Source organism: Xyrauchen texanus, chromosome 16, assembly GCF_025860055.1.
Source record: "Xyrauchen texanus isolate HMW12.3.18 chromosome 16, RBS_HiC_50CHRs, whole genome shotgun sequence".
Classification (NCBI taxonomy): Eukaryota; Metazoa; Chordata; class Actinopteri; order Cypriniformes; family Catostomidae; genus Xyrauchen; species Xyrauchen texanus.
The window spans coordinates 18,407,130-18,421,567 of NC_068291.1; the positions used below are offsets into that span (position 1 = coordinate 18,407,130).

The following is a 14,438-nucleotide window of genomic DNA, read 5'->3' on the forward strand; positions in this document are numbered from 1 at the left end:
AGAATGCACTGTGATGAGCTCGATGAAAGATAAATCCAATATGGCAGACGAAGAGGAAGAAAATTGTATTATAAATATACTTATTATCTATTTATTCAATAATAAAAAGTATCAATAAAATATATTAAAATAATATAAAGCTATCTATTTTCCCCAAAAACGTGCGTGCTATGTATATTTATGTTTATGCTCATTTATGGTCATTTAATTATGTTTTTGCTCCGAGTATAGTGTTAAAACCATTGCGAATTGAATCTCCCGTGTGCTGCTTTTGAGAAATGTTATTTGAATGGCACATGCAGTTGCTGTCTGTGTGTAGAATTTCAAATAGTCTTGTCTGTGGATTAAAGTTTTGAATAGCAATTAATCGCATAATCGTTCAGTTAATTGCGATTAATCACAACTTTTAAAAGTGCCGAAATTTGACTCGTGTGTGTGTGTGTGTGTGTGTGTGTGTGTGTGTGTGTGTATATATATATATATATATATATATATATATGTGTGTATGTATATATATATATATATATATATACACACACATATATATATATATATATATACATATACACACACACACACATACATATATATATATATATATATATATATATATATATATATATATATATATATATATATCTTTTCTTGTCAAAATGCATTTATTTCCTTATTTAGGAAAGAAAACAAAATAATGTGACAAAAAACAATAACAAAAAATGCTTTATTAACATTTTCCAAACAAAGCCTTCCACAGTATAAAGATAGAAATGCACTAAAATAGCACCAATTTAAGTCATATAATTTCTCAAAGTCTAAGTGAAAGTTTAACTAATTGAAAGAGCTAGCCCACACATAGGTTGCATTTTCATTGCAATGGGCATTAAATCTCTTAAACTCTCATCCTCCACAATATTAATCACCCGGCAGACTGTGCCTACCCGCTTTGCTACGGCAATTGTGATGCTGCGTTCATGATTCGCGTCAAACACTGCTTTGAACTCCACATGAGAAGCGGTGCAGACAACGTCTCATTCTGCATTTTGGTGTTAGGCTTTTCCCTTTGCTGTTGTGTTTTTGGTGTGTCCATCAGTGTAATGACTCCGGGTTCCACCAGTGTTTATGCTGGTTTATACTTTATTAACGATAAGAAAAACTAATGAGTTTAAAAAAAAGTAATAATTCTTAATCACATGTGTTAACACATTTTAGCAGCTCTAGTTTCAATTCAATCTCTTTTGAAGCCTCATTTCAGTTAGTATGTTGCCATAGATGGCAGCTGCCTATTTAGGCAGGAGGCATTGAAGCAGCTAACTAAGATATATTCAAACAATATTTAATAAATATTCTAATAATGAACATTTTCTGTTTTCAATGTTTTTGTTGTAATTGTCAGTAAATATTTCGTGAAATAAGTGTTTAATTTCAGCAATTTTACGTGTGTGTCTTCTGCTACCATTAAATTGAATTGTTATTAATATATCAGCATTATTATCCATTGGCCACCCTCCACTGAAGATATCAATATTTGATGTATGAAACACAAGTCTATATCTCTCTCGCAAACATTTCCTCTTTCTTTCTCTCTCAAGGCCCATGATGGTTATCACACAGAAGATCACAAGCTTGGCATTTGAAATTCATGATGGTATGGAAACATTTCAAAGAATTTTTAAAGGGATGATTCACCCAAAAATAAAAATTCTCTCATCATTTACTCTGCTGAACACAAACAAATATGTTTAGTATAATATCTCAGCTCTGTTTGTCCTTTCAGTGCAAATGAATGGTGACCATAACTTTGAAGGTCCAAAAAGCGTATAAAGGCATCATAAATGTAATCCATATGACTCCTGTGGTTAAATCTATATCCTCAGAAGCGACATGATAGGAGTGATAAATATTTACTAAGCTCAAAAATGAAACCCATTTTGCTTTGGTACATGAAAAGTGCATGGGTGCCAGCACTTTGATGGTCCAAAAGTCACATTGGATGGAAGCCCAGATTTAAAGTTAAAAACGTTTTAATGATCGATTGTTTCTTACATAAACCTATCGATTCACTTCAGAATACATTCATTGATTGACTGGAATCGCATGGATTACTTTATTGCTGTCTAAATTTGACTTTATGACCATCAAAGTGATTGCACCCATGCACATCCATTATAAGGACCTGACAGAGCTCTATCTTCTAAAAATCTTCAAATGTGTTCTGCTGAAGAAAGACAGTCATACACATCTGGGATCGAATCAAGGTAAGTGAATAATGAGAAAATAATTTTTTTTGGGTGAACTATCCTTTAATAAATACTTTTCAATCCACAAATTGCATTTACCTTTGTTTATTTATGATATGTTTAGTTATTTTAGAAATGAAGGCATTTTCTCTCAATATACTACTAGCACTTAGCACTTATACTCGCAGGACGATGCAGACAAACCAACGCTGAACTATAATGGCAAGCCACCGCGTCCGCTACTATGCGTAGCCTATATCCATGCAGAAGTATAAATAGGACTTTACTCCACTTTTTAAATGTGATTTGCTGTTTCTCGTCATCTTGTAGTGCATCTTTCATTGTGGAAATGCTTTAATAGTTAGTCATCAGTTACAAAACCAGCATAATTGCTACAGGATATCCTTATAGATCTCCACACGTTCCTTCCATACTCATATTAAAAGCTCAGAGAATTAAATAAGAGCAATTGAACCCTCCAGCCCCAGTGCCCTCATATGCCATTAATTCATATAACTGCTGTTTCTGCACTCCAGTGTGTGGGACAAAGGTGTTTGTGTTGCCAGCTGGATGAACTTCATTGACCCCACTTAACTCATTCAACTCACGACACATCGACTTATGCAACTTAGTGAGATCTGTATACTTGGATGCCAGTTGTGCCGCATCTCCACATTATTCTGGAAGATCGTGCTTGTTGATAAATAAGACTGACGACTGGTTGTAATCAGGATAAACAGATTTTCCGTGAGTCTGTAATGCGTAAAGCAGTGACCCGCAAGGGGAAGGGTCGGTGGCAGGAACCCAAGAGGAACTGCTCTAGTTTTATCAGTGATTTGGCAGAGTGCCCATGTAAACAAGGCAACTGATATGCTAACTAGATTGCAATCCAACCTAACAGAGTTTTTAGAATGTTTAATCGACCACAGAGCTCATCTTTTCACTGCGTGTTGTTTAGAGTAAAATTTTGGTTGCACTCTTTCCGTGTAATGTGTGTCCAAAGACGAGATCCACACAACCCATTTGTTATTGAATAATGTTTTTTAAAATACCCTTTCTGTTCTTTATAGAGCTGTTCAGATTGTAGTCCAAAAACCCAGAAGAGAATTCACCATGGGATCCCTTGTGAGTTTTTATAATGGGGTTTTTGAAGTTAAGTGAATTAAGGTCTGTGTTGAACATAACTTGACGAAACATGGACATTTTGTAAACGTAAATTACAAAATAAATTTTTGAGGTCTGAAAGTGTATAACTTATGTTGTAGAACAAAACGTCCACATATCGTCAAGTTATGTTTACCACAGACCTTATTTTAGTTGAAATAAGAAAAATCCTGAGAGAACCCATTGTGAATTAGACTTCCGGGATCGCCTACAAATAGACATCACGATTGAACAGCTCTATAGTCAGTTGTTGATCAAAAACAAAAATAAATTATACATTTAATTCTAATCACACATATCACAGAAACGGTAAAGAAACCATGCAAATACTCATAAATAATGTATGCTCATCCAAAAAACACTTCTTGATGCTCACTGAACTGCTTGCATTCTTAAAGAGACAGTACTGTTTCAGCACTTGATCTACAAGTCAACGTAAAGACTTGCAAATTGTGCAAGTAGAACGGTCATTAAGACACTAACAGCTTACAGACGGTAGGCAATTAAGGTCAATAAGTAGGCAATTAAGGTCACAGTTACAAAAACTAATGACACTAAGAGACCTTTCTAAAACTCCAAAAGAAAGATGCTCAGGGTCCCTGCTCATCTGCGTGAACGTGCCTTAGGCATGCTGCATGGAGGCATGAGGACTGCAGATGTGGCCAGGGCAATAAATTGCAGTGTCCGTACTGTGAGATGCCTAAGACGTCGCTAGAGGGAGTACAGCTGATCGTCCTTGCAGTGGCAGATGACGTGTAACAACACCTGCACAGGACCGGTACATCAGAATATCGCACCTCCGGAACAGGCACAGGATGGCCACGTTACACCAGGAACGCACAATCCCTCCATCAGTGCTCAGACTGTCCGCAATCGTCTGAGAGAGGCTTGACTGAGGGCTTGTAGGCCTGTTGTAAGGCAGGTCCTTACCAGACATCACCGGCAGCAACATCGCCTATGCAGTAAACATTTGGAGGTGGAGGGTGCGTCATGGTCTGGGCCAGTAAGTCACATTATCATCGGACTGAGCTTGTTGTCATTGCAGGCAAACTCAACGCTGTGCGTTACAGGGAAGACATCCTCCTCCCTCATGTGGTACATTTTCCTGCAGGCACATCCTGACATGACCATCCAGCATGATAATGCCACCAGCCATATTGCTCGTTCTGTGTGTGATTTCCTGCAAGACAGGAATGTCAGTGTTCTGTCATGGTCAGCGAAGAGCAGTTGAAAGTGAGAGGAAGTTTCTTTTTTGCTGAGTTATAGCAAATACTGAAATTTCAATTACTGCCCTCTTTAGTAAACAGGTGGTACTACAAGCTTGCATTTCTCAGGAATCTTCCTTATTACGGTCCGGGGGCATTACGCTTAATTGCGTGAATTTTTTTAACGCGTTATTTTTAATAAAATTATCGCACTGAATTAACACGTTAAATCGACAGCCCTAATATATATAGATAGATAGTTAGATAGTTTTATTATCTTCGCATTAATAAGTAATATATGATCATTTTCCACCCTGTCTCTGGCCCTCTCTATCTGAAACGCTCAGTTTTGGCATAAGCACCTCCTTAAAACTTCAGTGTAAACGCCCACTGTTATGATTGGCTAACATCATGCAACTCAATCCGAAAAGAATGAATATGCTCCACAACATTATAAAACTAAATTTCATGTGTTACAGATAATGTATATCCAACACATTGTATCAGAATTTAAAAAAAAGTCTAGTAAACTGTTCATCGCATCAAAAGCAATAGAACCCATTATAATCAATGATGATGTCTACCATGGAAGCGTCCATTGCACCTCGTGTCTCGTTGCGCCGACAATAAACAGATGTCTTGTTCAATTTTGCGCTGCACGCGCTGGCAGTACTACTGCCAACAATAATAATAATAATAATAATACATTTTATTTAAAGCGCCTTATCAGGACACCCAAGGACACTGTACAAAACAGATAAAAACCATTAAAACAGTAAACAATAAAATTGGCAAAACAACATTGAGGTGATATGGGTCAGGCGGAATATGATTGTCTAAACAAGTGAGTTTTGAGTTTGGATTTGAAAAGATTAAATGAGTTGATGGTACGAAGATCTGGAGGGAGGGAATTCCAAAGATGGGGAGCAGAGCGACTAAACGCCCTGTTCCCCATTGTGACAAGACGAGCAGGGGGAACAGAAAGATGGCAGGTGTGAGATGACCGGAGTGAACGAGTAGGGATGTTTAAATGGAGAAGATCTGAGATATATAGAGGAGCCATGTTATGAACTGCTTTGTAAGTAATGAGAAGTATTTTAAAGATGATCCTCTGTTTGACAGGAAGCCAGTGAAGTTGTTGCAAGACGGGAGTGATATGATGAAAAATAGGGGTCTGAGTAATCAGGCGTGCAGCAGAGTTCTGTAGGAGCTGCAGCTTCTGGAGCGACTTATTAGGGAGGCCAAACAGGAGTGAGTTGCAGTAATCTAACCGAGATGTGATAAGACTGTGAACCAGGATGGCGGTGGTTTTTGGAGTAAGAGAGGGACGGAGGCAGGAAATGTTACGCAGGTGGAAATAGGCTGACCGGGTGATGCTGTTAATGTGAGAGTGGAAGGATAAAGTGCTGTCAAGGACGACACCCAGACTCTTAACCTGAGGGGAGGGAAGGATAGTTGAGTTATCAATGGTAATGGAAACTTTATTAGCTTTAGAGAGGGTATGAGGTGTGCCCACCAGGAGGACTTCGGTTTTTGAACTGTTCAGTTTGAGAAAGTTGGATGAAAACCAAGAGTGAATTTCTTGGAGACAGAGGGTAAGAGAGGTTGGCGGGAGTAAAGAAGATGGTTTAGTAGAGAGGTAGAGCTGGGTGTCGTCCGCGTAGCAATGAAATTTAATGTTATGTCTACGGAGGATGTGACCAAGAGGGAGGATGTATATGATAAAAATACATCCTCCCTCCCTGCTTTAGAAATTTCATGTCAACACGCTCTGTGTAGACAGCCTCAAACCATTGCGTCGCATGCCAGCACCATAAATTATCACACAGTCATGACATATAAAATATTCATGAATGAAATGGGTCTAAGTGTTTTTAATTGCCCCATTCTTCAATAATAGTTCCTTTGCAAAGCTTGAATCATTTGTTCACATGCAATCCACTTTGATATGAGCCGAAAACATGCAATCCACTTTGAAATATGCTGAACACACATCCAGTTTCCAGTATCATCCTGCACAGAAATGCACATTGCCCGAAACACGTCTAAATTGTCAAAGACATCCATCCAGCGCTTGTTTTCATACACCAATGTGTAGCTGAATGACAGAGAATGGAAACTTGTCTTTAGAGATGTAACTTCACACCACGTCTTTTAAAAGTGGCCTGAGATATGTATCAAGCGATCAAAGACTTCTGTCTGTGCATGTTTAAATGCAAATATAATTTAAATTGGTCAAGATGGGTCCCCATTTGGTGTTCAGGAATATTGAGGCCACAGTAGCCTTGTTTGTCCTTCTCTCTTAACGAACTGTTTACGAATTGAAGCACTTTTGGACTGGGCCAAGGGTGCGACGATTTAAGTAGCCGATAAGGTTTTTGGCTGTAGAGGTGGTAATGAATTAATGAACCCCAAATAGCGTAGGGTTGTCGCGGAAGTAGAGATCCTTTTAGTTCTGAAATTTACAGTATGTTTTTATAGTAGAAAGACCTCTTATATGTCAAAATATCAAGGAAAGTTTTACTCCTCATGACATGACCTCTTTAATAGCCTGACCTGTGTTTGCTGACAGAACAGCTAATATAAACTGCAGCCCAGCAATTCTGAGCTGCCGCTGTATGACTCGCCATTAGCTCTGCATGCCCCGCTGTACTGCAGGCAAGACATGTGACAGTTATGCAATGGACTCCTCTCTCAAAGAGTTTATGGAAAACTGCACAGAGAGCAGTGGAGCATGGTTCTGCAGCTCTGTAGACTATGACCTTTGACCAATGCCAGGTACATTTTTACTTTGAAGATCATGATGAAAGTAATAGCATTGCGGTGTGAAATTACAGTAATTATAGAAAACACTGCAAACCAATGAATGTCATTAGATAATTACATTACATTAGATAACAATTATCTAACAAAAAATAGCATTGACACAAGTTGGTTAAAAGTATTTGCAAAAATGGCTCAGAAAAGTGATTTGTTTGCAAGCGTCACTTGGTTTAATATTTTGTATTTAATGCAATGGCATTCAGACATTTTTAAGTGTGACTTGAGTGTCCAAATACTTTTGGGGACACTGTATGTCGGTTGTGCTTTTACAAACAGAGATTCAGTGGGCCCATGTAGTAATTGAGAGGTCTGCCTAGTAAACAAATATTATTAGTTGACATTTGATGCTGTCACATTTGCTAAAAGAGTGAAAGAGAGGTATTGTGTGTGTTTGTGTTTGTACATGCTGCTATGAGTTGTGCACAATTTCCCAGCAACCATTAAGGCTGCAGGAAATGATAGGGGGACTAATCTAATTGTCAGTACACTGTGATGAATGAAGAATGGCTTGACCCATTTTCCTCACTAACCCCACACAATTCAGGCAGCTGGAGACTGGAGCAGAACAGCTCAGTGTTAAAGAACACAACATCACGGTGTATGTGTGTACAGTGTATGTAATAGTGGTTGACTGATATATCATTGAGGTCGCTAATTTGGACGATATTTGATTTTTTTTAATTATCTGCATCATTATCGGCCATTAATAAACCCAATTCGGTAGACCACTAGTATGTAGGTGTGTTTGTATGCTTTTCCATTTCTTTAATCAGATGGTTTTCTTTAAAGCTGTACATACAGTTGTTGTCAAATATTAAAACACTTATTTTGGTGCAGTGATTACATATTTTGAGAATGGATGGTTCCTTGATGTTGACCAGAATGCATTAGTACGCATTAGCGTATACACAACAAATAAGATGTGGTCAAATGTGTCCATGTTAGTCTTGCGTTGCCAGACATTGGACTATCAGGATGAAGTCTGCTCCTCATTGCAGCTTATTCAAACATGGACTAAAAGTGACTGTATGATCGAAATGTCATGCGATCAAACACAGTTTGTTTTGTTAGGCTGGGGTTATCTGAAATAGATCAATTCAAATAAGGACGCATCAGCAAATGGTTTTACTGACTAGACGTCGACCGATTGTGGATTTTACTGATATTGATAGCTAAGGTGCTGGGAAAGTCAGATTATTGATTAATCGAATAGCTCACTTCATCCAAACAGATCAAAGTTGTTTTTTAAAAACTAAATATTTCTTTAACATGAGAGGTAAAGACATGGAGGCTGCAAGATTATAAAATGAATAAAATCCCAGATATTGTTTATTTTGCTACCAAAATTCCAATAATAACCACAAAAAAAGATTTGGTGCTTAATGCGAGACTTTTAACTATAAGCAAGCTCGAAGCACAGGGACTCTTATTTTACATTTACATTTTACATTTATGCATTTGGCAGACGCTTTTATCCAAAGCGACTTACAGTGCATTTATTACAGGGACAATCCCCCCCGGAGCAACCTGGAGTTAAGTGCCTTGCTCAAGGACACAATGGTGGTGGCCATGGGGATCGAACCAGCGACCTTCTGATTAACAGTTATGTGCTTTAGCCCACTACGCCACCACCACTCCCATTTTGAGACTTGGCCCCGTAACAATGCCCTTTATTAAGTAAACCAAATTATTGAATATATATTTTTATAGCCTATACAGTATTCACAAGATGAATAATAACTGCCAACCATTATAATTCTGAATCTATGTACTGATGATCATTGTCCCATGTCTGCCAAACATGTTGAGTGATCCAAACATCATCTGCAGCCTGAAACTGAACTTTTAGTTGGATTTTAGAAGTGAATGCACTTGGCTGCATAACAAAGCTATAGGATGCTCCCTTGCTCCCAATTTAGTAAATGACTTAACCTGCAGTGCGCTGTCTGTCTGCACTGGTCTCAGAACAGTTCGAAATTCACCTTATTTTCATCCTAACTGCTTTATTTTAATGTTAATGCATAGAACCGTATTGTACAGTTATAACAACATAAAATATAACAAAATTGATATTAAAATGAAGCGAAATAACCCACAAATGTGTCAATGTTGGAAGTTATTTAAAATAGCTAACATGTTTTGGGAATAATGTCGCAAAATCCACGTATGTTTATCAGCGCTCTGATGCAGCATATAAAACAAAACTAGAACGCTACTCTTTGCACTGAAAGGTTACAATATAAAAACTTAGAGGTTTCTTACCAGAGGTACATTCGTTGGCTTTGCCCCAGTAGAAGCACTACACGGAAATAAATGGTCATGCTGTTGTGACACATTTAACCCTTAAATGACAGTCTATAGTCTTGTGAACAGTATTCTGTTAGTTTAAATAAATGTAAATTATGCGTTGCGTATTGCGATGCAAAATACAATGTCCACGACAAGGGGTCGCACAAGATTAAACCTTAAAAAAGCCCAAAGACATCATAAAAGTAGTCCATGTGTCATATTTTGAAGGTGTACAATAGGGCTCCATTCACACATATCTATGTCTTACAGTGAAGCTGCTGTTTCGGCAGATAAGTGTGAACCAGAGGAGACAACTGACCTCAGAACACCCTCACAATACTCTTGCAGTACTGTTACTGCTTCAATTTAAAACAGAATATTATGTAATCTGTGTATCTCAGCTACTCAGACAATGCATTACGGGTGTGTTGGATGTGTGTGTGTTTTCCCACAGGTCTGATGAAGAGGGAGGAGCATCTGAAACCCAGTCAAAAGTATCTTGCTGTCAGGTATGTGTGAAAGGTATGTTTGTGTCTGGGATGAGATCACACATTTACTCTGTCTTATTTAAAGATACAAAACACATTTTGTACCCACTGCAAAAACAGTCCATGTGAATCGTATTGCATGCATATATTAAATTACTTGTGGCATGTATTGTATATATCCAACTGTATGCGCAGTGATTTTTGAGGTAACTATAATAGGAGAAATTATTTATCATCCCAGCAATTATACACTGTCTCTTCGAACAGAGGCAGAGAAATTGAGAAAAATACAGTCCTTTTCACTGATCAAATGTGTGTTAGTCCCGTAAAGAAAGTGCTAAGCATTCTTTAATAACAACAGTTTTGAACACAGTAATACATTACTGCACGCAAAACTAGAAAAAACCTCTTGCCGGCTCAAAAGTAGCAAATCATTCACAATCAGGTTCACAAAATCTGTTGCCAAGCAACTGAACATTCCTGTCGCAACATGTGAGCCAGCATCAACGCAGGAAGTTGTCAGGATTCTGAGTGAGGACGTTTGGAAGCTACACCCTACTAATGTGTAAAGTTTTGAACAATATTAGGACCAAGGCCTTTATTTCCCTGCGACACAAAATATGTGAAACTCCTGTGGTCACAGAGTGTTAGGTGACATACCAAAATGTACACACTGACTGACATTCTTGTTAAAACATGCCACACTGTCATGTTTGTTTAGTGCCTGATTCAGCCATTACACACTCTACTGGTCACATACTTTATGCTACAACTAGCTAAATTCTAGCTAATCTAACTCTCATGCTAATTAGCTAAATTGTTTTCTGTATATGAAATACATAAGTTCAGCTGGTTTCAAAATAGTGCTACTTTTCCTACAAACACATTGTAGCATACAAAAATGACTCGCTGTTGTTAATGACAAATTGTATTGCATGTGATTCCAAAGCATTTCAGCAAATTTGTTTATAAACATTGCCACAATCATTGTAAACACATATATATATGCTATATAAATATAATTTCTTTCCATTTTTGTTTGTTTCAAAGAGAGTCCAATGTTCAGGGTTGGGGAGTAGCGGAATACGTGTAACGGGATTATGTATTTAAAATACAAAATATTAGTTACTGTATTCCACTACAGTTACAATTTAAATAATTGGTAATCAAAATACAGTTACATTCAAAAAGTATTTTCTTTGATTTGCATTTTATTGTCATTCTATTCAATAGAAAACATTTATACATGATGCGATCCGAGGAGCTTTTGAACAGCGGTGAAACTCTTTCTTAAAATGTGTTACATTCATATGAGTAGAAGTAAGTTTGAAGTAAGTTTGGAGTGGCAGAAATGGAAATAAACCTTGTGTAAATTGTAATGTAAACATTTCGTTTTATGCTAAGCTAAAATGCTAATTCTAGCCATTTTGCATGCACCTGTTACCAGGCACAATCCTATTTTTAATTATTTTTATCAAGAAAATACACATTAGATCACAATTCTTTTCTCTAATAAGACCTTTTGATATTATTGATGAGAATGTATGTATTGTTTTTCTGTAAAAATAGCTAAAAACCCTTAAACCCTTGTTTTAGATGCAACACTGCATTAGATATATAAGGAATATTTCTACCATCGGAGCAATTCAAGCTTGAAGTACCACCTGTTTTAGCAGGGGGCAGTAAGCAAAACTCCAGCTGTAAAGGCCCTTGACACAAGCGACAGCACGAGATGAGAACGTGTTCTTGCATTCAAACAGCTGGACAGAGTGCAATTCCAAATGCAGAGGTCTCAAGGCATGTCTTTTCAAAATAGGTTTAACTTAACAGAGACATAAAAACGCTATGTTTATGATGCAACACAACCAAAGCTAGACACTCCAAAGCCATACGTCTGATGCATGTGTACATGGACGCGGCCTTAGAAAAGCTCTTATAAAATATTGGACAGCTTGACGAATTTGATTACAAAATGGACCGCTGTGGACTGTAGGCCAATAATGGGCTTTTGTTCATATGGAAATAAATTATATATAGAATTTTAAAGTCACTTTTTGTTTTGTCTTATCAGTGCTTTACTCGTGTGCCACAATAATTTAATTTTAATTACATGAATAATTGTATTATATTATAATTTATAATTATGTAATGGTTACTGATCATGATACAGTATTGCTATAAGGGCCTTTCTCAGCAAATATTTAGGTATGTGATTAATTATATTAAAAATAAACATTAAAATGTAGTCATGAATATATTTACATTGTACTTTGTTTTTTGTGGATAGTTAATTTTTACATGTATAAATCTTTGATACAAGTATGTTTATGCCTGCCATAAAATGAGTGGACATGCTGTAATTAAAAATGGAGCAAAATATTCAAGCGTTTTCCAGCGCTGAAGTTTTGAATCTCAAAACTATTATTTTCTCTGGCTGCCGTTCAGTCTCTTTTGCGCACATGCTGAGTCTCTCTCACACGGTTTTGTATTTGACACTGGTTCAGATGACAATGAATGAGCGTATCTCTCCCACACCTGGCTCACCACTTGCGAATTAAGTCTCCATACTCCATACAGTAAATCCATACCCGTGAGTATTATGCCCGGGACACAAGTAAATAAGTATGCACTGCTCCACACAATCAATTTCTGTGCTAGGATGTTGCAATCGAGTGAGGCGTGTACATTTCGTAAATGGATATATGCCACATGAAGGGGAAAAAACATTACTGAACTTTCAGGAAGTGAATTAAACAAAACAGATACTGCATTAAGTGCGTTTTTTTTACGTGTTAAACAGTCAACTATTAATCGCAGAAATGAACGTGTTATATTTCCCAGCCCTAATTTAAACACTTATGTTTTTCCATCTTTTATCATTATTTCCCCTAAATCATATTTTGAAAATTAACATTGTATGTGCTTTATGACTTAAATCTGCTTATTTGATGAGTTGACATTGCTCTCTCCTTTTGATTGCTGTGCAGAAAGATGCCCAGTCTTCTGGAATATCTGAGTTATAACTGTAACTTCATGGGGATCCTAGCAGGCCCGACCTGTTCTTACAATGATTACATAGCCTTTATAGAGGGCAGATGCTACGAGCCCAAACATGTGGAGTCAAACGGCAAAGAGAACTGCAAATTCAAGCAGAGTGACCCTTCACCTAAGGTAGTGTGAGTTCTCTGCTCTCTTGCTCCCACTGGTGACAAAATTAAGTTAATATCAGAGCTGAGTCTGGCTCAGATTCGGCTTTGCTTCATTTGTCCTTCAGCAGTAAATGGTTTGCACGGGCATTATGTGGAAGCCTGAACCCGATCCATAAATGAGACACCGTGACCGACATGACCAAAACCCAAAAATGCTCTCTGTATTTTTTATTTGCACTCAGAGATTGAAAATAACACAAGGATTTTGCAAGACAGATGCAGCAAGCCAATAACTCACTGACTCAATATTAGAATTAAATGGATGAATGAGTATATTTACTGTACATATACATGTATATGTATAGTGTATACATACATAAATACAGAGTATTTTTTTTAACTGAAATTTGTTTACACTCCTGAGTGCAAGATGATTCATCCATAGTTTGGTCGCTTTTCTTGAAAGAGATATTCCTTGACGTTTAAATGTGTACTGTATATGCTATACGTTTATTTTGTCAACTTTTACGAGTACACTAGCATAGATGGCCTCAAAGCTAACAGACACAGACTTATAGCTACAAAACTCCAGTTTTGATTTCATCAGGTCTTTCAAACATAAAATAAATGGATTTAAATTGAAATGTTATATTTGTATTTTATTAATTACAAACCCAATCCTGATGCACACCCTAAGGAAAATCGGGAAAAACTGACTTGAACCCGGTCTGAAACCTGAAGGTTTGTTTGGGTCTCATCAAGCTTGGGTCAGTACATGAAGTACATGAAGACAGCCAACATTAATTAAAACAAATTACATATGAATGTTAATGAACGGGAATTTAACAACACCTTTAGGACAGGTTTTGCCAGACGGATAGAAAATGGTGACAGAACCAGTTTTATAATCCTTTCTTGGAAGCGTTGTGAGTGGGGAAATTAGGTTTCTTTTGTGTAGGATGGTGTGGCACTGAAGCCAAAAAGCAACTACATAAAAACCTTTTTCACACCTCTTTTGAACCACTTGATGGACATTTTTGAAAATTATATCCAGTTGCTTTTGACTAAAAACACTTTAACATG

The 14,438-nt window shown here is 37.2% G+C and overlaps 1 protein-coding gene across 1 annotated transcript in view; it reads left to right on the plus strand.

Moving 5' to 3' along the window:
* Positions 1 to 14,438, plus strand: part of mboat2a (membrane bound O-acyltransferase domain containing 2a) — an 88,488-nt gene that overhangs the window by 60,643 nt on the left and 13,407 nt on the right. The window contains exons 5-7 of the mRNA XM_052145765.1: positions 1,590 to 1,645; positions 10,173 to 10,227; positions 13,194 to 13,377. Coding sequence (XP_052001725.1) covers positions 1,590 to 1,645; positions 10,173 to 10,227; positions 13,194 to 13,377 — 295 coding nt within the window. The remainder of the gene's footprint in view (positions 1 to 1,589; positions 1,646 to 10,172; positions 10,228 to 13,193; positions 13,378 to 14,438) is intronic.